This window comes from Lithobates pipiens, unplaced genomic scaffold, assembly GCF_037356315.1.
Source record: "Lithobates pipiens isolate NorthernLeopardFrog02 unplaced genomic scaffold, aLitPip1_a1.2 Scaffold_18, whole genome shotgun sequence".
Taxonomy (NCBI): Eukaryota; Metazoa; Chordata; class Amphibia; order Anura; family Ranidae; genus Lithobates; species Lithobates pipiens.
In genome coordinates, this window is record NW_027507758.1 from 79,922,576 (window position 1) to 79,949,618 (window position 27,043).

The 27,043-nt window shown below is 42.9% G+C and overlaps 1 protein-coding gene across 1 annotated transcript in view; it reads left to right on the top strand.

Moving 5' to 3' along the window:
- DNAH14 (dynein axonemal heavy chain 14) overlaps positions 1–27,043 on the top strand; it is a 418,175-nt gene that overhangs the window by 32,613 nt on the left and 358,519 nt on the right. The window contains exons 3-6 of the mRNA XM_077485830.1: positions 15,839–15,966; positions 19,692–19,861; positions 23,274–23,401; positions 24,811–24,978. Of these exons, the coding sequence (XP_077341956.1) occupies positions 15,839–15,966; positions 19,692–19,861; positions 23,274–23,401; positions 24,811–24,978 (594 nt within the window). The remainder of the gene's footprint in view (positions 1–15,838; positions 15,967–19,691; positions 19,862–23,273; positions 23,402–24,810; positions 24,979–27,043) is intronic.

The following is a 27,043-nucleotide window of genomic DNA, read 5'->3' on the forward strand; positions in this document are numbered from 1 at the left end:
TCATTTATTTACTGATCACTGCATTCAGTGTCAGTTGTAAAAGTAAAAACTGTCAGGGCAGTTAGTGTTAGGTCCAGGGTAGCCCCCTACCACCCCCCAATAAAGGTTTAACCCCTGATTGCCCCTAGAGTTAACCCTTTCACCCCCTTTTGCCAGTGTCACTAAGCGATAATTTTTCTGATCGCTGCATTAGTGTCGCTAGTGTCGCTAGGTAGCTAGTTATTTTTTTAGGTTCACCGCCAGGTTTTTATAGCGCTAGGTACCCCGATATACTACCCAATAATGGTTTTAACCCCCTGATTGCCCCTAGTTAACCCTTTCACCCCCTTTTGCCAGTGTCACTAAGTGATCATTTTTCTGATCGCTGCATTAGTGTAGCTAGGTAGCTAGTTATTTTTTGAGGTTCACCGCCAGGTTTTTATAGTGCTAGGTACCCCGATATACTACCCAATAATGGTTTTAACCCCCTGATTGCCCCTAGTTAACCCTTTCACCAGCGATCACAGTATAAGTGTCACTGGTGACACTGGTTAGCCAGTTAGTTATTTAGGTTCCCCGTCAGGTTTTTATATAGCGCCAGAGACCCCCATATACTACCTAATAAAAATGTGAACCCCCTGATTGCCCCTAGTTAACCCTTTCACCAGTGATCACAGTATAAGTGTTACGGGTGACTCTGGTTAGTTTGCTTTTTATAGCATCAGGGCAACCACCATTTATTACCCAATAAAGGTTTAACCCCCTGATCACCCGGCGGGTGATATCAATTAGGTCTTAGGGTCAGGGTCTGCGTCGCCCCAGGCAGCGCTAGGTTAGTGCCAGTACCGCTAACACTCACACGCAAAGCATAAAACTCCTGTAGTGGTATAGAATCTGAACAGATCAATATCTGATCTGATCAGATCTATACTAGCATCCCCAGCAGTTTAGGGTTCCAAAAAAACGCATTGTTAGCGGGATCAGCCCAGATACCTGCTGGCACCTGCGTTTTGCCCCTCTGCCCAGCCCACCCAAGTGCAGTATCGATCGATCACTGTCACTTACAAAACACTAAACACATAACTGCAGCGATCGCAGAGTCAGGCCTGATCCCTGCGATTGCTAACAGTTTTTTTTGGTAGCATTTTATATATAAATCCGGAAGGCAGTGCTTGGTTTTCGGGGTCCCATACGTGGCTAGGCTCCCAAAAAGTCCCCCACATGTGGTATCCCCGTACTCGGGAGAAGCAGCAGAATTTATTTTGGGGTGTAATTTCACTTATGTCCATAGCATGTGTGAGCAATATATCATTTAGTGACAACTTTGTGCAAAAAAAAAAAAAATTGTAAAATTCTTGCAACTTGTGGCAAAATATAAAATATTTCATGGACTCAACATGCCTCTCAGTAAATAGCTTGGGGTGTCTACTTTACAAAATGGGGTAATTTGGGGGGGGTTTGTGCTATTTTGGCATTTTATGGCCTTCGAAACTGTGATAGGTAGTGAGGAGTGAAATCAAAAATTTGCACCCTTAGAAACCCTGAAGGCAGTGATTGGTTTTCGGGGTGCCGTACGCAGCTAGACTCCCAAAAAGTCCCACATATGTGATATCCTCGTACTCAGGAGAAGCAGCAGAATATATTTTGGGGTGCAATTCCACATATAACTATGGCATGTGTGAGCAATATATCATTTAGTGACAACTTTTTGTAAACTTTTTTTTTTTTTGTGTCATTATTCAATCACTTGGGACAAAAAAAAAATATTCAATGGGCTCAACATGCCTCTCCACAACTTCCTTGGGGTGTCTACTTTCCAAAATGGGGTCATTTGGGGGGGTTTTGTGTTATTTTGGCATTTTATGGCCTTCGAAACTATGAAAGGTAGTGAGGAGTGAAATCAAAAATTTGCACCCTTAGAAATCCTGAAGACAGTGATTGGTTTTCGGGGTGCCGTACGCGGCTAGACTCCCAAAAAGTCCCACATATGTGGTATCCCCGTACTCAGGAGAAGCAGCAGAATATATTTTGGGGTGCAATTCCACATATAACTATGGCATGTGTGAGCAATATATCATTTAGTGACAACTTTTTGTAAACTTTTTTTTTTGTGTCATTCAATCACTTGGGACAAAAAAAAAATATTCAATGGGCTCAACATGCCTCTCCACAACTTCCTTGGGGTGTCTACTTTCCAAAATGGGGTCATTTGGGGGGGTTTGTACTGCCCTGCCATTTTAGCACCTCAAGAAATTAGATAGGCAGTCGTAAATTAAAAGCTGTGTAAATTCCAGAAAATGTACTCTAGTTTGTAGACGCTATAACTTTTGCGCAAACCAATAAATATACGCTTATTGACATTTTTTTTACTAAAGACATGTGGCTGAATACATTTTGCCCTAAATGTATGACTAAAATTGAGTTTATTCGATTTTTCTTATAACAAAAAGTAGAAAATATCATTTTTTCTCAAAATTTTCGGTCTTTTTCCATTTATATCGCAAAAAATAAAAATCGCAGGGGCAATCAAATACCATCAAAAGAAAGCTCTATTTGTGGGAAGAAAAGGACGCAAATTTAGTTTGGGTACAACATTGCATGACCGCGCAATAACCAGTTAAAGCAGTGCAGTGCGAAATTGTAAAAAGACCTCTGGTCCTTAAGCTGTTAATTGGTCCGAGGCTGAAGTGGTTAAAAAAACAATTTTTGCTGGACTCCCGCTTTAAGCTCTTCGAATAGAACTACTATGCCACCTTAGTACCATATAAACTCACCAACATATATACATTGTATTATAACATCAAATATATGTGCAAAATTATTGTTTTAACCACTTGCCGTCTGCCCTATAGGCAATTGACGGTGGCAAAGTGGTTGCATAATCCTGATCGGACGTCATATGACGTAATCAGGATTATGAGCCGCTGCGTGCCGCCGGGGGCGCGCATCGCGGCGATCGTTGTTGCGGGGTGTCAGTCTGACACCCGGCAACTACGATCTCGGTAAAGAGTCTCCGACGGAGACTCTTTACCACGTGATCAGCCGTGTCCCATCACGGCTGATCACAGTGTAAATAGGAAGAGCCGGTGATCGGCTTTTCCTCACTCGCGTCTGTCAGACGCGAGTAGAGGAGAGCCGATCGGCTGCTCCACTGACAGGTGGGGTCTCTGCTGATCGATTATCAGCACAGCCCCCCCGAGGATGCCCACACTGGACCACCAGGGACGCCACCAGACCACCAGGGATGCCAAGCAAAAGGTAATCCTCCCTAGACCACCAGGGATGCCAGTCAGTGCCACAATGGATGCCAATCAGTGCCCATAATGGATGCCAATCAGTGCCCACAATGGGCATCACTGATTGGCATGCATTATTGTTTGGCACTGATTGGCATCCATTAGTACAGTATAACACCAATGCCGCCTATGAGTGCCCACCTGTGCCGCCTATCAGTGCCCATCCGTGCCACCTATCAGTGCCCACCCATGCCCATCTGTGCCGCCTATCCATGCCCATCTGTGCCACCCATCCATGCCAATCCGTGTCAGCTATCAGTGACAATTTGTGCCACCTATCAGTGTCCATCAATGCCACCTCATCAGTGCCACTTCATTGGTGCCACATCATTGGTACCCATCAGTGCCGCCTTATCAGTGCCCATCACTGTAGCCCCATCAGTGCCCATCAGTGAAGGAGAAAACATACTTATTTACAAAGTTTTGAAACTGAAACAAAAAAAAAACATATTTTTTTTCAAAATTTGCGGTATTTTTTTATTTGTAGCGCAAAAATTAAAAACCGTAGAGGTGATAAAATACCACCAAAAGAAAGTTCTATTTGTGGGAAAAAAATGATAAAAATTTCATTTGGGTACAGTGTAGCATGACCGCGCAATTGTCATTCAAATTGCGACAGCGCAGAAAGCTCAAAATTGGTCTGGGCAGGAAGGTGTTTAAGTGCCCGGTATTGAAGTGGTTAAATGAATCATAGTCCTTCATATGCAGTGGTTATTTCAACAACTCCAACTGTGTCATCTCAATCCCCGTTCATCTTCTAATGGATAATCCACATGTGTCACCAAAGAAAAAAACAGATCTGTGCCACCATCACCTAGAAGATAGGCCACTCACCAGACGTCACCAACCAGTAACCCTTCGGTTCATTCAACTGATAAGCAATCCTCAATGCGCTTCTCCCGTTAGCAATTCCTCAATGTCCGTGAACCACATAGTGTTGCGGCTATTATCCATCAGCACTGGAAACCAGTTCTTTGAGAAGGGTCACCCATTTTTATAGGGACATCATTTGTATGCACCCACTCTCAATGCTAAAGTGTAGATAGTATGATATCAACACAGCAGAGGACCACATGCTTGCATTCCTCCAGCTGTGGAGATACTCTGTTGGTATCTTTAGGGGAAAAGTGCTGGTATTGAATATCAGCAGATTGTAACCAGACTGAATTGATGGAGCAGATTGGGGTACTAGCATGGCATGGTTTGCTAGTGTGAAGTATGTTTTGTGTTTATATATATATATATATATATATATATATATATATATTATATGTATTTCTTATTTTTTTTTTATTTAATTGTCATACATTTCCATGCTTGCAACACATGTTTTTTTTTTTTTTCATAATTACATTTTTAGAAGCTCCCTCTAGTAACTGTGTGCAGGTCAGACAGTGCAGTCAGCAACCGTACTGCTCCATTTTGTGCCAGACACCTACTACAGTAGAATTTACATTATGAGATTTTTACTCAGTTATAATCTAACTTTCCATTAATTATTAAACTGTATTTAAAAAGTAACAATGAAAGTCCCTTATTTTTTGCCTTTTGGTCTGCTAAATATATCATTGAAAATTTTTAGTTTTATCTGTTTTCAGTGCAAAAATGTTTTTACCAGAAATCTGATGCTGTTCTGCATTCTATGCACTTTGTATTGTTATCTTAAGCAATCTTATTAGTTCTGCCTAGTTCTCTCCATGGACTACAGAAAACCCTTTTCCCTATTTGTAGGGAAGAAACCCTAAAAAACAAAAAAAAAAACAAATGCAGCCACATCTGAGGACTAAAAAATATATAATATATTACACTTTTTATTCTGGGATTTACAGTGCCTTGCGAAAGTATTCGGCCCCCTTGAACTTTTCAACCTTTTGCTACATTTCAGGCTTCAAACATAAAGATATACATTTTTTATTTTCTGTGAAGAATCACCAACAAGTGGGACACAATTATGAAGTGGAACGAAATCTATTGGATTTTTGAAACTTTTTTAACTAATAAAAAAATGAAAAGTGGGGCGTGCAAAATTATTCGGCCCCCTTGAGTTAATACTTTGTAGAGCCACCTTTTGCTGCGATTACAGCTGCAAGTCGCTTGGGGTATGTCTCTATCAGTTTTGCACATCGAGAGCCTGAAATTCTTGCCCATTCTTCCTTGCAAAACAGCTCGAGCTCAGTGAGGTTGGATGGAGAGCGTTTGTGAACAGCAGTTTTCAGCTCTTTCCACAGATTCTCGATTGGATTCAGGTCTGGACTTTGACTTGGCCATTCTTACACCTGGATACGTTTATTTGTGAACCATTCCTTTGTAGATTTTGCTGTATGTTTGGGATCATTTTCTTGTTGGAAGATAAATCTCCGTCCTGGTTTCAGGTCTTTTTCAGACTCCAACAGGTTTTCATCCAGAATGGTCCTGTATTTGGCTGCATCCATCTTCCCCTCAATTTTAACCATCTTCCCTGTCCCTGCTGAAGAAAAGCAGGCCCAAACCATGATGCTGCCACCACCATGTTTGACAGTGGGGATGGTGTGTTTAGGGTTATGAGCTGTGTTGCTTTTACGCCAAACATATCGTTTTGCATTGTGGGCAAAAAGTTTGATTTTGGTTTCATCTGACCAGAGCACCTTCTTCCACATGTTTGGTGTGTCTCCCAGGTGGCTTGTGGCAAACTTTAGAGGAGACTTTTTATGGATATCTTTGAGAAATGGCTTTCTTCTTGCCACTCTTCCATAAAGGCCAGATTTGCGCAGTGTACGACTGATTGTTGTCCTATGGACAGACTCTCCCACCTCAGCTGTAGTTCTCTGCAGTTCATCCAGAGTGATCATGGGCCTCTTGGCTGCATCTCTGATCAGTCTTCTCCTTGTCTGAGCTGAAAGTTTAGAGGGACGGCCAGGTCTTGGTAGATTTGTAGTGGTCTGATACTCCTTCCATTTCAAAATGATCGCTTGCACAGTGCTCCTTGGGATGTTTAAAGCTTGGGGAATCTTTTTGTATCCAAATCCGGCTTTAAACTTCTCCACAACAGTATTACGGACCTGCCTGGTGTGTTCCTTGGTCTTCATGATGCTCTCTGCGCTTTCAACAGAACCCTGAGACTATCACAGAGCAGGTGCATTTATACAGAGACTTGATTACACACAGGTGGATTCTATTTATCACCATCAGTCATTTAGGACAACATTGGATCATTCAGAGATCCTCGCTGAACTTCTGGAGTGAGTTTGCTGCACTGAAAGTAAAGGGGCCGAATAATTTTGCACGCACCACTTTTCAGTTTTTTATTTGCTAAAAAAGTTTAAAATATCCAATAGATTTCGTTCCACTTTACAATTGTGTCCCACTTGTTGGTGATTCTTTACAAAAAATTAAAATTTTATATCTTTATGTTTGAAGCCTGAAATGTGGCAAAAGGTTGAAAAGTTCAAGGGGGCCAAATACTTTCGCAAGGCACTTTATATATGCTTAAAATTTGAACTCCAGGAATAAGTCAAAATGGTCCCTCCTCCCTTCGTACTGCAAGGGCAAATTCTTATTTAGTCCGGGGCAGCCTTTCTTAACCTTTTCAACACAGAGGAACCCTTGAAATAGTTCCTTGGTCTCGGGGAACCCCTGCTAAAAATTAGAAATCTACTACTCATAATAAATTCCTGATTCCCTTACCGAACATGGCAGCGGCAGCACCCGAGGACCGAGGGACAGTCCGGCCTCGGGTGCCGTCATCGCTGGACCCTGGGACAGGTGAGTGTCCTTATTTTAACAGTCAGCAGCTGCAGTATTTGTAGCTGCTGACTTTTAACCACTTAAGGACTGCCGTATTGCCAGTGTACGTCATTGCAATGGCACGCACAGGCACAAGCACGTACATGTACGTGCTTGCCTTCCAGCGGCTGGGGGGTCCGATCGGACCCCCTCCCGCTGGATACGGCAGTCCGTTTCACTTCAGGAGCAATCCAGGATGAGGGGATGGCCGTTGGTTTCTGGCCATCCCCTCGCGATCGCTCCTGGCGAATGAGAAGCTTCCTCCCACTGTGTATTGTATACACAGGCAGGGAGGAAGTGATGTCATTCTCCTCGGGGCGGTCTTTTTGACCGGACTAAGAGGAGAAGACAGAAAGTAAGTGTGCACCAACACTACACTGACATGTAGGCACACACAGGCACACAACCCCCCCCCCCCCCCCCGATCCCCCCCCCCAGTCACAGTGTCACTGATTGCAGTGATCATTTATTTACTGATCACTGCATTCAGTGTCAGTTGTAAAAGTAAAAACTGTCAGGGCAGTTAGTGTTAGGTCCAGGGTAGCCCCCTACCACCCCCCAATAAAGGTTTAACCCCTGATTGCCCCTAGAGTTAACCCTTTCACCCCCTTTTGCCAGTGTCACTAAGCGATAATTTTTCTGATCGCTGCATTAGTGTCGCTAGTGTCGCTAGGTAGCTAGTTATTTTTTTAGGTTCACCGCCAGGTTTTTATAGCGCTAGGTACCCCGATATACTACCCAATAATGGTTTTAACCCCCTGATTGCCCCTAGTTAACCCTTTCACCCCCTTTTGCCAGTGTCACTAAGTGATCATTTTTCTGATCGCTGCATTAGTGTAGCTAGGTAGCTAGTTATTTTTTGAGGTTCACCGCCAGGTTTTTATAGTGCTAGGTACCCCGATATACTACCCAATAATGGTTTTAACCCCCTGATTGCCCCTAGTTAACCCTTTCACCAGCGATCACAGTATAAGTGTCACTGGTGACACTGGTTAGCCAGTTAGTTATTTAGGTTCCCCGTCAGGTTTTTATATAGCGCCAGAGACCCCCATATACTACCTAATAAAAATGTGAACCCCCTGATTGCCCCTAGTTAACCCTTTCACCAGTGATCACAGTATAAGTGTTACGGGTGACTCTGGTTAGTTTGCTTTTTATAGCATCAGGGCAACCACCATTTATTACCCAATAAAGGTTTAACCCCCTGATCACCCGGCGGGTGATATCAATTAGGTCTTAGGGTCAGGGTCTGCGTCGCCCCAGGCAGCGCTAGGTTAGTGCCAGTACCGCTAACACTCACACGCAAAGCATAAAACTCCTGTAGTGGTATAGAATCTGAACAGATCAATATCTGATCTGATCAGATCTATACTAGCATCCCCAGCAGTTTAGGGTTCCAAAAAAACGCATTGTTAGCGGGATCAGCCCAGATACCTGCTGGCACCTGCGTTTTGCCCCTCTGCCCAGCCCACCCAAGTGCAGTATCGATCGATCACTGTCACTTACAAAACACTAAACACATAACTGCAGCGATCGCAGAGTCAGGCCTGATCCCTGCGATTGCTAACAGTTTTTTTTGGTAGCATTTTATATATAAATCCGGAAGGCAGTGCTTGGTTTTCGGGGTCCCATACGTGGCTAGGCTCCCAAAAAGTCCCCCACATGTGGTATCCCCGTACTCGGGAGAAGCAGCAGAATTTATTTTGGGGTGTAATTTCACTTATGTCCATAGCATGTGTGAGCAATATATCATTTAGTGACAACTTTGTGCAAAAAAAAAAAAAATTGTAAAATTCTTGCAACTTGTGGCAAAATATAAAATATTTCATGGACTCAACATGCCTCTCAGTAAATAGCTTGGGGTGTCTACTTTACAAAATGGGGTAATTTGGGGGGGGTTTGTGCTATTTTGGCATTTTATGGCCTTCGAAACTGTGATAGGTAGTGAGGAGTGAAATCAAAAATTTGCACCCTTAGAAACCCTGAAGGCAGTGATTGGTTTTCGGGGTGCCGTACGCAGCTAGACTCCCAAAAAGTCCCACATATGTGATATCCTCGTACTCAGGAGAAGCAGCAGAATATATTTTGGGGTGCAATTCCACATATAACTATGGCATGTGTGAGCAATATATCATTTAGTGACAACTTTTTGTAAACTTTTTTTTTTTTTGTGTCATTATTCAATCACTTGGGACAAAAAAAAAATATTCAATGGGCTCAACATGCCTCTCCACAACTTCCTTGGGGTGTCTACTTTCCAAAATGGGGTCATTTGGGGGGGTTTTGTGTTATTTTGGCATTTTATGGCCTTCGAAACTATGAAAGGTAGTGAGGAGTGAAATCAAAAATTTGCACCCTTAGAAATCCTGAAGACAGTGATTGGTTTTCGGGGTGCCGTACGCGGCTAGACTCCCAAAAAGTCCCACATATGTGGTATCCCCGTACTCAGGAGAAGCAGCAGAATATATTTTGGGGTGCAATTCCACATATAACTATGGCATGTGTGAGCAATATATCATTTAGTGACAACTTTTTGTAAACTTTTTTTTTTGTGTCATTCAATCACTTGGGACAAAAAAAAAATATTCAATGGGCTCAACATGCCTCTCCACAACTTCCTTGGGGTGTCTACTTTCCAAAATGGGGTCATTTGGGGGGGTTTGTACTGCCCTGCCATTTTAGCACCTCAAGAAATTAGATAGGCAGTCGTAAATTAAAAGCTGTGTAAATTCCAGAAAATGTACTCTAGTTTGTAGACGCTATAACTTTTGCGCAAACCAATAAATATACGCTTATTGACATTTTTTTTACTAAAGACATGTGGCTGAATACATTTTGCCCTAAATGTATGACTAAAATTGAGTTTATTCGATTTTTCTTATAACAAAAAGTAGAAAATATCATTTTTTCTCAAAATTTTCGGTCTTTTTCCATTTATATCGCAAAAAATAAAAATCGCAGGGGCAATCAAATACCATCAAAAGAAAGCTCTATTTGTGGGAAGAAAAGGACGCAAATTTAGTTTGGGTACAACATTGCATGACCGCGCAATAACCAGTTAAAGCAGTGCAGTGCGAAATTGTAAAAAGACCTCTGGTCCTTAAGCTGTTAATTGGTCCGAGGCTGAAGTGGTTAAAAAAACAATTTTTGCTGGACTCCCGCTTTAAGCTCTTCGAATAGAACTACTATGCCACCTTAGTACCATATAAACTCACCAACATATATACATTGTATTATAACATCAAATATATGTGCAAAATTATTGTTTTAACCACTTGCCGTCTGCCCTATAGGCAATTGACGGTGGCAAAGTGGTTGCATAATCCTGATCGGACGTCATATGACGTAATCAGGATTATGAGCCGCTGCGTGCCGCCGGGGGCGCGCATCGCGGCGATCGTTGTTGCGGGGTGTCAGTCTGACACCCGGCAACTACGATCTCGGTAAAGAGTCTCCGACGGAGACTCTTTACCACGTGATCAGCCGTGTCCCATCACGGCTGATCACAGTGTAAATAGGAAGAGCCGGTGATCGGCTTTTCCTCACTCGCGTCTGTCAGACGCGAGTAGAGGAGAGCCGATCGGCTGCTCCACTGACAGGTGGGGTCTCTGCTGATCGATTATCAGCACAGCCCCCCCGAGGATGCCCACACTGGACCACCAGGGACGCCACCAGACCACCAGGGATGCCAAGCAAAAGGTAATCCTCCCTAGACCACCAGGGATGCCAGTCAGTGCCACAATGGATGCCAATCAGTGCCCATAATGGATGCCAATCAGTGCCCACAATGGGCATCACTGATTGGCATGCATTATTGTTTGGCACTGATTGGCATCCATTAGTACAGTATAACACCAATGCCGCCTATGAGTGCCCACCTGTGCCGCCTATCAGTGCCCATCCGTGCCACCTATCAGTGCCCACCCATGCCCATCTGTGCCGCCTATCCATGCCCATCTGTGCCACCCATCCATGCCAATCCGTGTCAGCTATCAGTGACAATTTGTGCCACCTATCAGTGCCCATCCGTGTCGCCTATCAGTGCCACATATCAGTGTCCATCAATGCCACCTCATCAGTGCCACTTCATTGGTGCCACATCATTGGTACCCATCAGTGCCGCCTTATCAGTGCCCATCACTGTAGCCCCATCAGTGCCCATCAGTGAAGGAGAAAACATACTTATTTACAAAGTTTTGAAACTGAAACAAAAAAAAAACATATTTTTTTTCAAAATTTGCGGTATTTTTTTATTTGTAGCGCAAAAATTAAAAACCGTAGAGGTGATAAAATACCACCAAAAGAAAGCTCTATTTGTGGGAAAAAAATGATAAAAATTTCATTTGGGTACAGTGTAGCATGACCGCGCAATTGTCATTCAAATTGCGACAGCGCAGAAAGCTCAAAATTGGTCTGGGCAGGAAGGTGTTTAAGTGCCCGGTATTGAAGTGGTTAAATGAATCATAGTCCTTCATATGCAGTGGTTATTTCAACAACTCCAACTGTGTCATCTCAATCCCCGTTCATCTTCTAATGGATAATCCACATGTGTCACCAAAGAAAAAAACAGATCTGTGCCACCATCACCTAGAAGATAGGCCACTCACCAGACGTCACCAACCAGTAAGCCTTCGGTTCATTCAACTGATAAGCAATCCTCAATGCGCTTCTCCCGTTAGCAATTCCTCAATGTCCGTGAACCACATAGTGTTGCGGCTATTATCCATCAGCACTGGAAACCAGTTCTTTGAGAAGGGTCACCCATTTTTATAGGGACATCATTTGTATGCACCCACTCTCAATGCTAAAGTGTAGATAGTATGATATCAACACAGCAGAGGACCACATGCTTGCATTCCTCCAGCTGTGGAGATACTCTGTTGGTATCTTTAGGGGAAAAGTGCTGGTATTGAATATCAGCAGATTGTAACCAGACTGAATTGATGGAGCAGATTGGGGTACTAGCATGGCATGGTTTGCTAGTGTGAAGTATGTTTTGTGTTTATATATATATATATATATATATATATATATATATATATATATATATATATATATATATATTATATGTATTTCTTATTTTTTTTTTATTTAATTGTCATACATTTCCATGCTTGCAACACATGTTTTTTTTTTTTTTCATAATTACATTTTTAGAAGCTCCCTCTAGTAACTGTGTGCAGGTCAGACAGTGCAGTCAGCAACCGTACTGCTCCATTTTGTGCCAGACACCTACTACAGTAGAATTTACATTATGAGATTTTTACTCAGTTATAATCTAACTTTCCATTAATTATTAAACTGTATTTAAAAAGTAACAATGAAAGTCCCTTATTTTTTGCCTTTTGGTCTGCTAAATATATCATTGAAAATTTTTAGTTTTATCTGTTTTCAGTGCAAAAATGTTTTTACCAGAAATCTGATGCTGTTCTGCATTCTATGCACTTTGTATTGTTATCTTAAGCAATCTTATTAGTTCTGCCTAGTTCTCTCCATGGACTACAGAAAACCCTTTTCCCTATTTGTAGGGAAGAAACCCTAAAAAACAAAAAAAAAAACAAATGCAGCCACATCTGAGGACTAAAAAATATATAATATATTACACTTTTTATTCTGGGATTTACAGTGCCTTGCGAAAGTATTCGGCCCCCTTGAACTTTTCAACCTTTTGCTACATTTCAGGCTTCAAACATAAAGATATACATTTTTTATTTTCTGTGAAGAATCACCAACAAGTGGGACACAATTATGAAGTGGAACGAAATCTATTGGATTTTTGAAACTTTTTTAACTAATAAAAAAATGAAAAGTGGGGCGTGCAAAATTATTCGGCCCCCTTGAGTTAATACTTTGTAGAGCCACCTTTTGCTGCGATTACAGCTGCAAGTCGCTTGGGGTATGTCTCTATCAGTTTTGCACATCGAGAGCCTGAAATTCTTGCCCATTCTTCCTTGCAAAACAGCTCGAGCTCAGTGAGGTTGGATGGAGAGCGTTTGTGAACAGCAGTTTTCAGCTCTTTCCACAGATTCTCGATTGGATTCAGGTCTGGACTTTGACTTGGCCATTCTTACACCTGGATACGTTTATTTGTGAACCATTCCTTTGTAGATTTTGCTGTATGTTTGGGATCATTGTCTTGTTGGAAGATAAATCTCCGTCCTGGTTTCAGGTCTTTTTCAGACTCCAACAGGTTTTCATCCAGAATGGTCCTGTATTTGGCTGCATCCATCTTCCCCTCAATTTTAACCATCTTCCCTGTCCCTGCTGAAGAAAAGCAGGCCCAAACCATGATGCTGCCACCACCATGTTTGACAGTGGGGATGGTGTGTTTAGGGTTATGAGCTGTGTTGCTTTTACGCCAAACATATCGTTTTGCATTGTGGGCAAAAAGTTTGATTTTGGTTTCATCTGACCAGAGCACCTTCTTCCACATGTTTGGTGTGTCTCCCAGGTGGCTTGTGGCAAACTTTAGAGGAGACTTTTTATGGATATCTTTGAGAAATGGCTTTCTTCTTGCCACTCTTCCATAAAGGCCAGATTTGCGCAGTGTACGACTGATTGTTGTCCTATGGACAGACTCTCCCACCTCAGCTGTAGTTCTCTGCAGTTCATCCAGAGTGATCATGGGCCTCTTGGCTGCATCTCTGATCAGTCTTCTCCTTGTCTGAGCTGAAAGTTTAGAGGGACGGCCAGGTCTTGGTAGATTTGTAGTGGTCTGATACTCCTTCCATTTCAAAATGATCGCTTGCACAGTGCTCCTTGGGATGTTTAAAGCTTGGGGAATCTTTTTGTATCCAAATCCGGCTTTAAACTTCTCCACAACAGTATTACGGACCTGCCTGGTGTGTTCCTTGGTCTTCATGATGCTCTCTGCGCTTTCAACAGAACCCTGAGACTATCACAGAGCAGGTGCATTTATACAGAGACTTGATTACACACAGGTGGATTCTATTTATCACCATCAGTCATTTAGGACAACATTGGATCATTCAGAGATCCTCGCTGAACTTCTGGAGTGAGTTTGCTGCACTGAAAGTAAAGGGGCCGAATAATTTTGCACGCACCACTTTTCAGTTTTTTATTTGCTAAAAAAGTTTAAAATATCCAATAGATTTCGTTCCACTTTACAATTGTGTCCCACTTGTTGGTGATTCTTTACAAAAAATTAAAATTTTATATCTTTATGTTTGAAGCCTGAAATGTGGCAAAAGGTTGAAAAGTTCAAGGGGGCCAAATACTTTCGCAAGGCACTTTATATATGCTTAAAATTTGAACTCCAGGAATAAGTCAAAATGGTCCCTCCTCCCTTCGTACTGCAAGGGCAAATTCTTATTTAGTCCGGGGCAGCCTTTCTTAACCTTTTCAACACAGAGGAACCCTTGAAATAGTTCCTTGGTCTCGGGGAACCCCTGCTAAAAATTAGAAATCTACTACTCATAATAAATTAGTGTGATGGGCAGGGGAAGAATGGTCCTTACACTTGTGGTCATTGGGAAGAATTACCTCTTTACAGATAGCTAAAAAGATCAATGGTGTGAGTGGAAACTTATCTGAGAGGCAGACATTTCCCAATGCTGAAGGAACCCCTAGCAACTTCTGGAGGAACCCTAGGGTTCCACGGAACCCTGGTTGAGAATCACTGGTCTAGGGTGTAGAAGAAGAGGCTATATTACTTACCTTAACCTCCACTCTGGCCAGCTCTCGCGCTCTCCCTGAGGATCCAGCCTTCTATTCAGTCCCTCAGCATCATCGCATACAATGCAGGTCTATTAAAGCGGTAGTAAACCTGCTGACATTTTTTTTTTGACCTGCAAGGGAAAAGTCATAATGAGCTAGTATGCACTGCATACTAGCTCATTATGAAATACTTACCTTAGAACGAGGCCCCGACATCTGGCCCGATCCACACCAAGGGAGCTGACATGTTCCCTCAGCGTGTCTTCCGGGTATCGCGGCACTGGCTCTGTGAGTGGCCGGAGCCGCGATATCGTCACTCCCGCGCATGCGCGTGGGGGATTACTTTCTGGTAGGGTCCGGCGTCTGCTGGACTTTCGGCCGAGAATCCCCTGTGCACATGCGCCGCTGCTGTCAGCAGCGCATAACGAGGGTAGTATCTCCTAAACCGTACAAGTTTAGGAGATATATTTTTTACCTACAGGTAAGCCTTATTATAGGCTTACCTGTAGGTTAAACTTATAAAAAAGACTATACAACCGCTTTAACCCTGTATTGTATGTGAAGGAGGCCGAATTGTGACCATGGCTGAAGTGTCTAAGCGAGGAGGCCGCGTTGAACCAGCTGGAGCAGGTAGTACTAAACGTAATGACCAGGTAACCCATGCAGTGTGGGAGTGGGCACCGCAAGGGTGTATTTTTCCTAATTCCTGAAGTTCAGATTTATTACATTTTATGAACTGAACTGTCTACAGCAGGGCCAGAACAGGGGGTGGGCAGGAGGGATGGCTGCCCTGGGCACAATGGTTTACTGGGGGCTTTCTTCTGTTGCGAGGCTGACAGGAGTAGTGACAGCGGCAGTAATTTTGACAAACAAGTGACTGCTGGGGGTAGGATCCCTTAAGCTTGCACATCATGAGCAGAGGTGAGGGCGCAGTTTGGAATATTTACCCTTGGCGTTGGATTACCTTGTCCTGGCACTGGTCTACAGACTCACAAGAAGAAAAGGCTTTAGAAACCTTTAGTTGACTGACCATGGATAATACACATCAGTCATTCATGAAGAAATTATCCTGTTACTAAAAGTACTGTATATCCCTGTGTTTTTTTCATTCTGTTCTTTAACAGGTTTTTGTTCCGAAGCCACCTTCAGCAAACATGGAGAAGTATTCTGCAATCCAAACCTTCACCTGCAAAGAGGACAGGAGAAGAAGAAGCTTAGGGAAACTAAAAGAAGACAAAAATAAACTTATGCCGTAAGTTGTTTTTGTCATTTGCCCAAAAAAATGTTGATATTCTTTTCCTTGTGAATAGCATTATAGTCATGTTAAAGAAGGAGAACCATATGGGATGTATTGTATGTCCACTTAGTGATATGGCCAACCATAGGGCAGATTTTGTCCACTTAATGTGGATCTGCCCAGTTATATCTGACTGAATTTCCCAGCTACTATAAAAAAAAAACCTTTTCTTGCACACCTAAAATAGGCTCGTTGGGTTTATTAAATGAAGACCACTAGCCTCATTATACAAGAATATTCCTAAGGGGATCATTATTTATGGCCCGGAGGGTCATGGCTGTCAGTTGGATGAATCCATCCCCTCCTCGTGGATCTCAGTGAAAGTTGTTAGTTCCAGATAATTCTGTATTAGAATTTATGAATGAAAGATGAAACTGTCCCCTTATGTGCCATAAAATATGGGATCTGTGGTGTAAATTGATGCCATTGCTGAGCTCAGGATAAACTGCCCTGGCTTATATAGTGTGACATTTTTTCCTGTACCATATAGACCTTATCTTAATATAACTACTAAGCAAGAAATAATGCTTTAACCCGAGATTTTCAATATTCATATACCTTTTAATTTTTGTTTTTCACCAATACTCTTTCTTGTGCAATCTTTTTTGGATTGCAATATGTGTTGGTCCCTTGTACATATGGAATCTTGTACAACTGTTAGAGATCAATAAAAAGAGTGTACAACAAAGAATGGGAACCACATCTACAGGTCCTTCTCAAAAAATTAGCATATTGTGATAAAGTTCATTATTTTCTGTAATGTACTGATAAACATTAGACTTTCATATATTTTAGATTCATTACACACAACTGAAGTAGTTCAAGCCTTTTCTTGTTTTAATATTGATGATTTTGGCATACAGCTCCTGAAAACCCCAAAATCCTATCTCAAAAAATTAGCATATTTCATCCGACCAATAAAAGAAAAGTGTTTTTAATACAAAAAAAGTCAACCTTCAAATAATTATGTTCAGTTATGCACTCAATACTTGGTCGGGAATCCTTTTGCAGAAATGACTGCTTCAATGCGGCGTGGCATGGAGGCAACCAGCCTGTGGCACTGCTGAGGTGTTATGGAGGCCCAGGATGCTTCGATAGCGGCCTTAAGCTCATCCAGAGTGTTGGGTCTTGCGTCTCTCAACTTTCTCTTCCCAATATCCCACAGATTCTCTATGGGGTTCAGGTCAGGAGAGTTGGCAGGCCAATTGAGCACAGTAATACCATGGTCAGTAAACCATTTACCAGTGGTTTTGGCACTGTGAGCAGGTGCCAGGTCGTGCTGAAAAATGAAATCTTCATCTCCATAAAGCTTTTCAGCAGATGGAAGCATGAAGTGCTCCAAAATCTCCTGATAGCTAGCTGCATTGACCCTGCCCTTGATAAAACACAGAGGACCAACACCAGCAGCTGACATGGCACCCCAGACCATCACTGACTGTGGGTACTTGACACTGGACCTCAGGCATTTTGGCATTTCCCTCTCCCCAGTCTTCCTCCAGACTCTGGCACCTTGATTTCCGAATGACACGCAAAATTAGCTTTCATCCGAAAAAAGTACTTTGGACCACTGAGCAACAGTCCAGTGCTGCTTCTCTGTAGCCCAGGTCAGGCGCTTCTGCCGCTGTTTCTGGTTCAAAAGTGGCTTGACCTGGGGAATGCGGCACCTGTAGCCCATTTCCTGCACACGCCTGTTCACGGTGGCTCTGGATGTTTCTACTCCAGACTCAGTCCACTGCTTCCGCAGGTCCTCCAAGGTCTGGAATCGGTCCTTCTCCACAATCTTCTTCAGGGTCCGGTCACCTCTTCTCGTTGTGCAGCGTTTTCTGCCACACTTTTTCCTTCCCACAGACTTCCCACTGAGGTGCCTTGATACAGCACTCTGGGAACAGCCTATTCGTTCAGAAATTTCTTTCTGTGTCTTACCCTCTTGCTTGAGGGTGTCAATGATGGCCTTCTGGACAGCAGTCAGGTCGGCAGTCTTACCCATGATTGCGGTTTTGAGTAATGAACCAGGCTGGGAGTTTTTAAAAGCCTCAGGAATCTTTTGCAGGTGTTTAGAGTTAATTAGTTGATTCAGATGATTAGGTTAATAGCTTGTTTAGAGAACCTTTTCATGATATGCTAATTTTTTGAGATAGGAATTTTGGGTTTTCATGAGCTGTATGCCAAAATCATCAATATTAAAACAAGAAAAGACTTGAACTACTTCAGTTGTGTGTAATGAATCTAAAATATATGAAAGTCTAATGTTTATCAGTACATTAGAGAAAATAATGAACTTTATCACAATATGCTAATTTTTTGAGAAGGACCTGTATTTAGGGACAGGAGGAATCTATGCCTCTCATGGCCTGTTCAAACCAGCAGCTGCATTGCAATGCAGATGCTAATGTGCAATGTGGAGTAGACAGTGCCAATATGCTGATTAAACTCCGTCTCCGGGGCTACTATTTTCTATAATTTTATTGGAATGTTACAAAATGACTTGTGCTTTGAGAATAATAAAGTGATAAACAGGAGTGGTGATAATTAGCGTTTATATGCCAGGAAACTTTACTGAAAAAAAGATATGGGATGCTATAGATCAGAATGATGCCATGCCCACTTTCACACTGTTATGACAGACTATACTATTGTATCATGGTCACGTGATAGTTTAAGTTTTAGGATTTTTATTCGATGTGTGAAAAGAGAGATCACACAAATACTTTATACAGTAAGTATAACAGATTAAAGATAATGACAGATTCAGATAAATATAAAGAAAATATGACAAGAATACTTTTTCGCCCCCCATTAAGGTTTGGCCAGATAATCAGATCAGACCCTTTGCATGATGCATTTCTGGATACAAGACTACAGTCTTACCAGTTTTGGCTGTGGTAATATAGATCTTGAATGTAAGGAAATAGCCAATCGTAGAGAAGAAAGTGGGATCAGCCACATCCTGCTCAGTTAACAATAGCATTCCTTCGGTATAAACTAAAGCCACGCTTATGTCCTTATATGGCCTCCTTAACCAATATTTGGAGGCTTAGCCCTTGTACACACGGTCGGAGATTCCGACAACTATATCCGTCAGAGTTATTCCAACGGATTAATTCTGGAAGAGGTCCGGAAGTGATGTTGCATACACATGATCGGACTAAGTTCTCGGAAAATCCGATTGTACATAACGTGATGACGTTATTTCGTTACGACGGGACTACGTTCAGGCAAGCAGCCAATAGCTTTGGTCTAGGAATTTGAACTGAGCATGTGTGGCACTTTGTCCGTCAGAGTAGGCTACACCTGATCAGGAGTATGTCCGATCGGAGCATTTTGTCGGAAAATATTTCCAGCAAGTTGGAAAAGTTGGTCTGACGGATATTCCGACGGAAACACTACGATGCAAACCACACACAGTCGGAATATCCGACAAAACGCTCCGATAGGAAACATTCCGACGGAATCTCCGACCGTGTGTACAAGGGCTAAGAATTCATTAATGAGTCACGTTATTGATAAGGAAATATAAATTATACAGTTTCCCCATCACACTGTTATGACAGGCTTTACTGTGGTTTATACTCACAGGTTCACTTTAATTATTGGCATGCAGGTTATTTTCTAGCTTAGAGTGTATTATGGAATAAATCAACTGCTTTTTGGAAACAAGTTTGTGCTCTTATTCCTTCCAGCAAACACAGGAAAGAAGTGATGAGCGGTGTAAGTACAGAGGATACAAAGTCAGGAGGAAGAGAGAGGGAAGACATTCAGACCTGCTTTGAAGGGGCGAATACAACTATAGGGGATCTTCCTACACAGCCTGTCCGTTTCCAGAGTGACACCTGTCAGGACAAAGCCGCGGGTAAACATTAAAGATTCACTAAGAATCAACTACCACACTAGAATCATTTTTTATTTCGTGGTGTTTATTATAACACAAAACAAGGCAATCTGTTTTTCACTGAAAGTAACATTAGTGTCTCATTCTATTGACTCATATGCTTTGTATAATGAACAGTCGCAGTTGTTTATTAGTCTGTTTTACTGTTCTATATTCACATAGTGTACAGGCTGAAGTGTGGGAAGCTAACTTGCTTTTGGCATCTAATTAAAACAACAATCCCCTCTCAACTTAAAGTTTAGTTTTTGGAAGGAAAGTTAAACCATCTAACAATTTTACATATCTTCAGGCTCTCCGAGATCCCTTCTTCTGAGTTACCAGGTCTCTAGACCTGCTGTGTTCATTTAATTCAATGAATTCATGTGATGCTGAGTGAAGCAGGAGTCAAGAAAACAACTTGAAGGCACAAACACCTAAAACTCCAAGGTGTGCAGGAATAGTGGTGAGAACTATGGTAATAGAAAAGGAAAAGAGGTCGCACTGGCCTAGTTCATTATCCAACAGATTTATTAAAAGATATGAATAAAATCATAAAGATGTCTAGTCACAAATATAAGTTAAAACCATGCTTGTCAGGAGCTTATATTTGTGAGTAGACATCTTTATGATTTTATTCATATCTTTGAATAAATCTGTTGGATTATACACTAGGCCAGTGCGCCCTCTTTTCTTTTTTTATTCTCACAGCACTGTCGGGAGGACCCCAGTCCTAAAGGGCAGCAAGGCATCTATGAGATTATCCGTGATTTGACCATACTACACAGTCAGCTGACCCTGATGCAGGAGTCTGTTCTTTTCTGTGAGAAATATGGTGGAAGGTCTCACCGGTTTTCCCTGCATCAGGTGATTCATGCCACCTGGTTCACATTTTGTCACGCTTGATGTTCCATATTTTTCATTATATTAGTAGCAGAGTGTTGTGTCAAATGTAGCACCACAACTTCTCCCATCCACCCTGCTCCAATCAATCTGCAATTAAAAAAGCACATTACCCTCCTTGGCACCTCTTCCAAGGGAAGAATGCTGATCCTCCGCTGCAGTTAAGGCCCGATTTTGGCTGGTCTTGTTGCTGTCCTTTGTCGTGACATAATCACCCTGCAACTGAAGTCTTAAACACCCTGTAATGAACAGACAATAGGAAGCATCCATGTCACCAGGGAGGTATGTGGCCATTTGAAGAAGGACTCTTCCCCCATTCTTCAGTGCAGAGTAAAGAAGATGCTTGACTCAGCGTGTCACGTGACCTCAGATTTAGTAATTGGAGCCATTTTTCTCTCTCGGCCCACAGAATATAAAATAAAAGACATTCTGTCCTGTATAAGGGTGATAACGCTTTCTTTCTATGCCCTTCAATAGTGGCCCGTAGTGCAGGATGCAGGGGTGCCACCTCCTAATCTACATGCAGGGAGCCAGATGCATAAATTCCTATGGGGTTTTTTTTTTTTTTAAAGCATGTGATTAGAGCCAGAGGTTCTAATAGGCTTCAAAAAAGGGTAGGCTTGGGCTCCTGAGACCCATCACCCGCTTGGTCAGGAGAAGAAGTGATCCTATTGGCTGCCGAGGAGGAGGGAGGAGATGCAGCAGAAGCCGCCGTGAAGCACCAGGAGGAGGAGATGCTGCCTGGAGGAAGCACTGCCCATGACCTAGATGGGATAAGTGTAGGGCTGGTGACCGACTGACTGGCTGTAAGGCAGGTGAACAAAGATTGTGGGAAGAAAGAACTGTTGAGCCTTGCCCAGTACACCAAACGCAAATAAAAGTAAATAAAAAAAAACCACAAGAGTTCCAGCCTCTGAAAACCGTCAAGTGACACATATTTATACATAGAACAAAATCAAGCAGGAATAAGCTACTGTGTTCTTCACCTATAGCAGTCCCTTTTCCCATAAGGCAATCCTACCATTACTCGGTTGCCCCCAGGACTTGTATACAATGCTATAGTACCTGGCTACCACACCAGGGCATGTGCAAACTGAGCACAGCAAACAGGTACTTGGAGTTGGCAGACAGGCAGAGTGGTTCAATGAAAGTCCAGGTAAAAGGCAGGCAAAATTCAGAGAATAGTCATCCGGTCCAAGGTCATACACAGGGAAATCCAATCTAGAATTGCAGGGCAGACAGACAGGGAGCTTGATCAGCTTAAATCGGGTTTGGTTTCCCACCAAGAGACTGGCCACATTGATCACCTTGTAGTTGGATAGACAGGTAAGAAGAATGCCAAAACCAAGGCTATGGCATCGGGGCATCCCGACACTATCGGGGGCCTAGGCTCTGTCTCTGGAATTCTTGTAAAGCTCACTTCTCTCTAGTTAATTCCTGGCAGTCTGTTGCAGCCACCATCAAAATACCCAGTGTTTTGCGGGTGTCGGATCCTAGAGGAAGAAGTGGCATCACTCCCTCTGTCATTTGACGGTGCTTGGGCCATAGCACTGGACTGCTAGGCAGTGCATAATGGGATGTGTTCACATGCTATCCTCATGTGGCAGCAACAGAAGCAGACCGCTAGGTATAAAATGGTTAGGGAGGTTTAACAAAATCTGTCAACTTTCCCTGAAAAAGAATGGTGACAGTGGCTCTTTAAACATAGCACATTTTTTATATGTATTTCAAGTCTTACTAAATACTAAGCCCACGTACACACGGTCGGAGATTTTGCCAACCAAATCCGTCTGATTTTGCCCGTCAGATTTAGTCCGACGGATTGTGTCCGAAACTGTTGCATACACACGGTCGGGCCAAGTTGGCGAAAAATCCGATCTTTCAGAACGTGATGACGTAATTTCGTTACGATGGGACTACATTCAGGCTAGTAGCCAATAGCTTTGATGTAGGAATTTGATCTGAGCATGCTTGGCACTTGGTCCGATCAAAATGCTCTACACATGATCGGATTAGGTCCGTCCGGCCCAGTTGGTCGGGAAATATTTCCAACATGTTGGAAATTTGGATCGGACGGAGATTCGGACGGAATCAGTCCGATGCATACCACACACAGTCGGATTATCTGACGACGCGGTCCGATAAGACTCATTCCGACAGATTCTCCGACCGTGTGTACAAGGGCTTAGAATGGTTGTAGACAAGAGGAAAAAGGTGGAGATGCTCCACTCCATTCTGTTTCTGAGTTTTTGGAGAGGGGATATGCATAAAGAAGAGGAGTGCTGGCATCTGCTCTCCTCACTGTGTATCCCAAGCAGGAATTAATCATGCAATAGAGTTTGGTATGGGTTACAGTTTGCAGTTAGGAAACCCAGGTAGTTCTTATTTTAGACACTGACATACTGTATTAAGCCACAAATATTCCTAGAAGAAGTAACATGCTATCATGCAGTATCTTTAGTATCCTTTTGTGACTTGTTCTCATCATCTCCAGTTCCAGGTGATAGCGCCATATTGCACATCCGCAGACTGAGAGCCAGGCTTGGATGGAAAACACAGATTCCCAGTGTCCAGCTGGTGACCAGATTGTCAAACACTGATAAATATAAGAGGCTCATTGAGGTAAGGTTAAACTTTAACAGCAAATGTTCTTGCTTCTTAAATTATTTTCATCAAAAATGAAGTCAGGCTGTGCCTTCCTAACTCCACCTGACCTTTGGAAGAATCATAGCCATTTCGCTAATTTTGCTATACCTAGCTGGTTATGGGTTCCAGACATCACCCGTCAAGCATTCCCCAGACTCCCAGATCTAAAGGTTGTGTTGAACCAAGTAGAACAGAGGAGGAGACCTCTCAAAATCTGACAAATTTGTCTCTGTAACTGTCATTCTCTTCAGCGAATCCCTCAAGTGTACAGGCCAATGTAATTGCAGCCACCCAAGAAGATTTAAAGCCTAACTTAATCCTTTTTCTATAGTTTTGCTTTGAATCGAGCGCAGAAGACTTTCCTGTTTATATTTCTTTATGTGACATCAATGAGTATATTTTCCTACCCTTACTGCCCCTCTGACACCTATACAAGAAATATGGCATGTGGATGTTTCAGGGACAGGAAGCCGCAAACTTCAATAAAAACATGATTAGAATTCCTAACCCACCCTTTTCTTATTGAAAATGTGTTTTTGTTTTCATGCATTCCCATTGGAGAGATTGTCCATCACTTCCTGTCTTGACAGGGAGTGAGGACAAGTCTCTATCAGAGGGATACAGAATCAGAGGCCCTTTCTTGCTCTATTCAAAACAAAATGAAAAATGTTGACTATAGTTGCGCTTAAGACCCCTTTCACACCACACCACCCATTGCGTAGGCGATAAAACGCCGCTATTTTTAGCAGCGTTTTACCGCCGTATTTGCGGCGCACTTCAGCCGCTAGCGGGGTGCTTTTACCCCCTGCTAGCGGCCGTGAAAGGGTTAAAACTGCCGGCAATATGCCGCAATAGCTGCATTTTGCCGGCGGTAGTACAGCGCTGCCCCATTGATTTCAATGGGGATCAGCGGTGGAGGAGCAGTAAACACACCGCTCCAAAGAAGTTGCTGGCAGGACTTTTTTCTGACGTCCTGCCAGCGCACCGCTGTAGTGTGAAAGCCCTCTGGATTTCACACTACACACATGGTGCAGCTTCTTTAGGGCGGATTGCAGGTGCTATTTTTAACACTATAACGCCTGCAAAACGCCCTGGTGTGAAAGGGGTCTTAAAGTTAAGTACATGGCGGGTGAACTAAACATTAAAGCTATACATAATGATAGAATTCCTAAGTTCCTAAATCATGAGACAAGCTGATCAGCATTTACCCTCCCCCCCCCTTTCTATGCATCTCTTTGTCTGGACTTTTACACATAATGAAAATGGAGGTATTTTTCTGCAATATGGGGGCAGCAGGAGTGGGCATATTGAGGGTGGGGTTTAAAGCATGTGGTGTGTATTTTTTATGCTACTGTGTATATTGTGTCTATGGTTTCCCTGTTTAGGATCAAGCTCTAATAAAAGAAGACAATGGAAAATTTGTATACTGTCTGCCCAGGTGTCATGATGATCCCTCTATGCGATATGATCCCTACGATCTCCAAGTGGTTCCAGCTTCTACTGCTGTACAGTGTGGCATTTACTGGACTGTTAGTGCCTCATCGATGTCTAAGGTACACTCTTCAGAAACCAAAACTAACTCTGCATCAGGGTTGTCCCACTGGAGTCACCATCTGTGGCTCTGCTTCCCATCACAGACGTATACTGGAGAAGTTAATGCTTGTGTGTATTAGATGGGGTACATATTTATCCCATATCACAGAAACATTACGTTTGCTGCTTTCAGCCTTCTACAGACTTGCCCTGCAATCCAGCAGTTTTACAGATCTTTTGTTAGGAAGAGCATATGGTGGCTGGATTGTGCATGCACAACTGACCACATGTAATGTCTATAGGCCGCTTATGACCAACCCCCCCCCCCCCCCCTATACTTACCTAAGTCCTCAATTTGGCTCCCGCTGCTGTCAGTCAAATCATCAGATGAGGCAGTGGGGCCAAGCCATTCTGTCTGTGTTTATGAACGCAGGCAGTGCAGCTTGTGATCAAGCCTGCAGGCGTGGCACACCAAGAACTGGAGGAGCCAGGAGTGTTGGCAGAGGACAGGAGAACAGGAAGTTTGGGGCTGCTGTGTGCAATTCCATTTCACAATGAAAAAGTGTTCTAAAACTAAAATGTAACTTCTACTGTACTGCCCAATATTTATATAAGTGAGCTCCAAAGCTTTAATGGTACAACATTCACTGGATAGCTGTAAATATCACTCACCAGATAACGTTGAATCCACAATCAGTAAGTGCTACATTACTTTGGAACTTGATTCAAATGGACTGTATATCATCCTATGTATGTTAGCTGCTGTATAGATACAAATTACTGGCCAATAACGTTACTCTGTCTTGATTGATAAAAATAGTGGCTGCACTTGGGTGCAATATTCACTTACGTTAATATGATTTAATGTAAGTCCTTATGTTCCCAAATCTGATTCTTACCCATTGTAGCAGATCAGACTCAGTGCAGGCACAAACTCAGTTTCTTTAGGGAAACAACATGTTTAATCCACTGGATATTCCCAAACAAAAAAAGGGCATCTTGGCATTTAATCAAACAAAACTAAACTTCTGCTCTACCGAGCCTTACTGTGTCTGTAGTCTGACCAGTCCTTGGTTTTGTAGTAAGTGTCCTTACAAACACAACTACTATCCAAAGTCAGGGAATAAGCCATGCTCCTAGTTGCCTCATCACATGGAGACACACACTCTCTCTGAGAGCTAGGACTAGCTGCCTTAACCACTTCTCGCCAGCCTATAGCAGAATGACAGCCGGGCGGTGTTTCAGTTATCCTAACTGGGCGTCATATGACACACAGCTACACCCATCTCGGTAAAGAGCCTCCAACAGAGGCTCTTTACCATGTGATCATCTGTGTCCAATCATGGCTGATCACAGTGTAAACAGGAAAAGCCGGTGATCGGCTTTTCTTCACTCGCGTCTGAAAGACACAAGTAGAGGAAAGCCGATCGGCGGCCCTTTAACTTTGCCACCCTGCCAACACGAGCGTGCCGGCGCACGTGACGGTCGGGACCCCGTGAGTCCGGTCGCGGGTCCTGCGGACTCGATCGCCGTGGGCATACCCACGATCGTCTCACGGGGCGGCTGAACTAGGAGATGCCGTTGTAAACAGCATCTCCCAGTTCTGCCTAGCAACAAGTGACGCTGATCTCTGCTCCATGTGATTGGAGCAGAGATCAGTGTTCACTAAAAGAAAGCCCAGCCCCCAACAGTTAGTAACAAGCCCCTAGGAATACTTAACCCCTACACTGCCACCCACTGGTTAACCCCTTCACTGCCAGTGTCATTTACACAGGAATCACTACATTTGTATAGCAGTGATTGCTGTATAAATGACAATGGTCCCAAAAATGTGTCAAAAATGTCCGATGTGTCGCATTCACAATAAAAATCGCTGATCGCCGACATTACTAGTAAAAAAAAAATTATTAATAAAAATTCCATAAAACTATCCCCTATTTTGTAAATGCTATAACTTTTCCGCAAACCAATAAATAATCGCTTATTGTGATTTTTTTTAGCACAGAGCAGTGGGTGGATCTGTAGCCGCTATTCAGTCCAATAGCAACTTCCAAATCTGCCCACTGCTGTGCGCTGTCAAGCAGA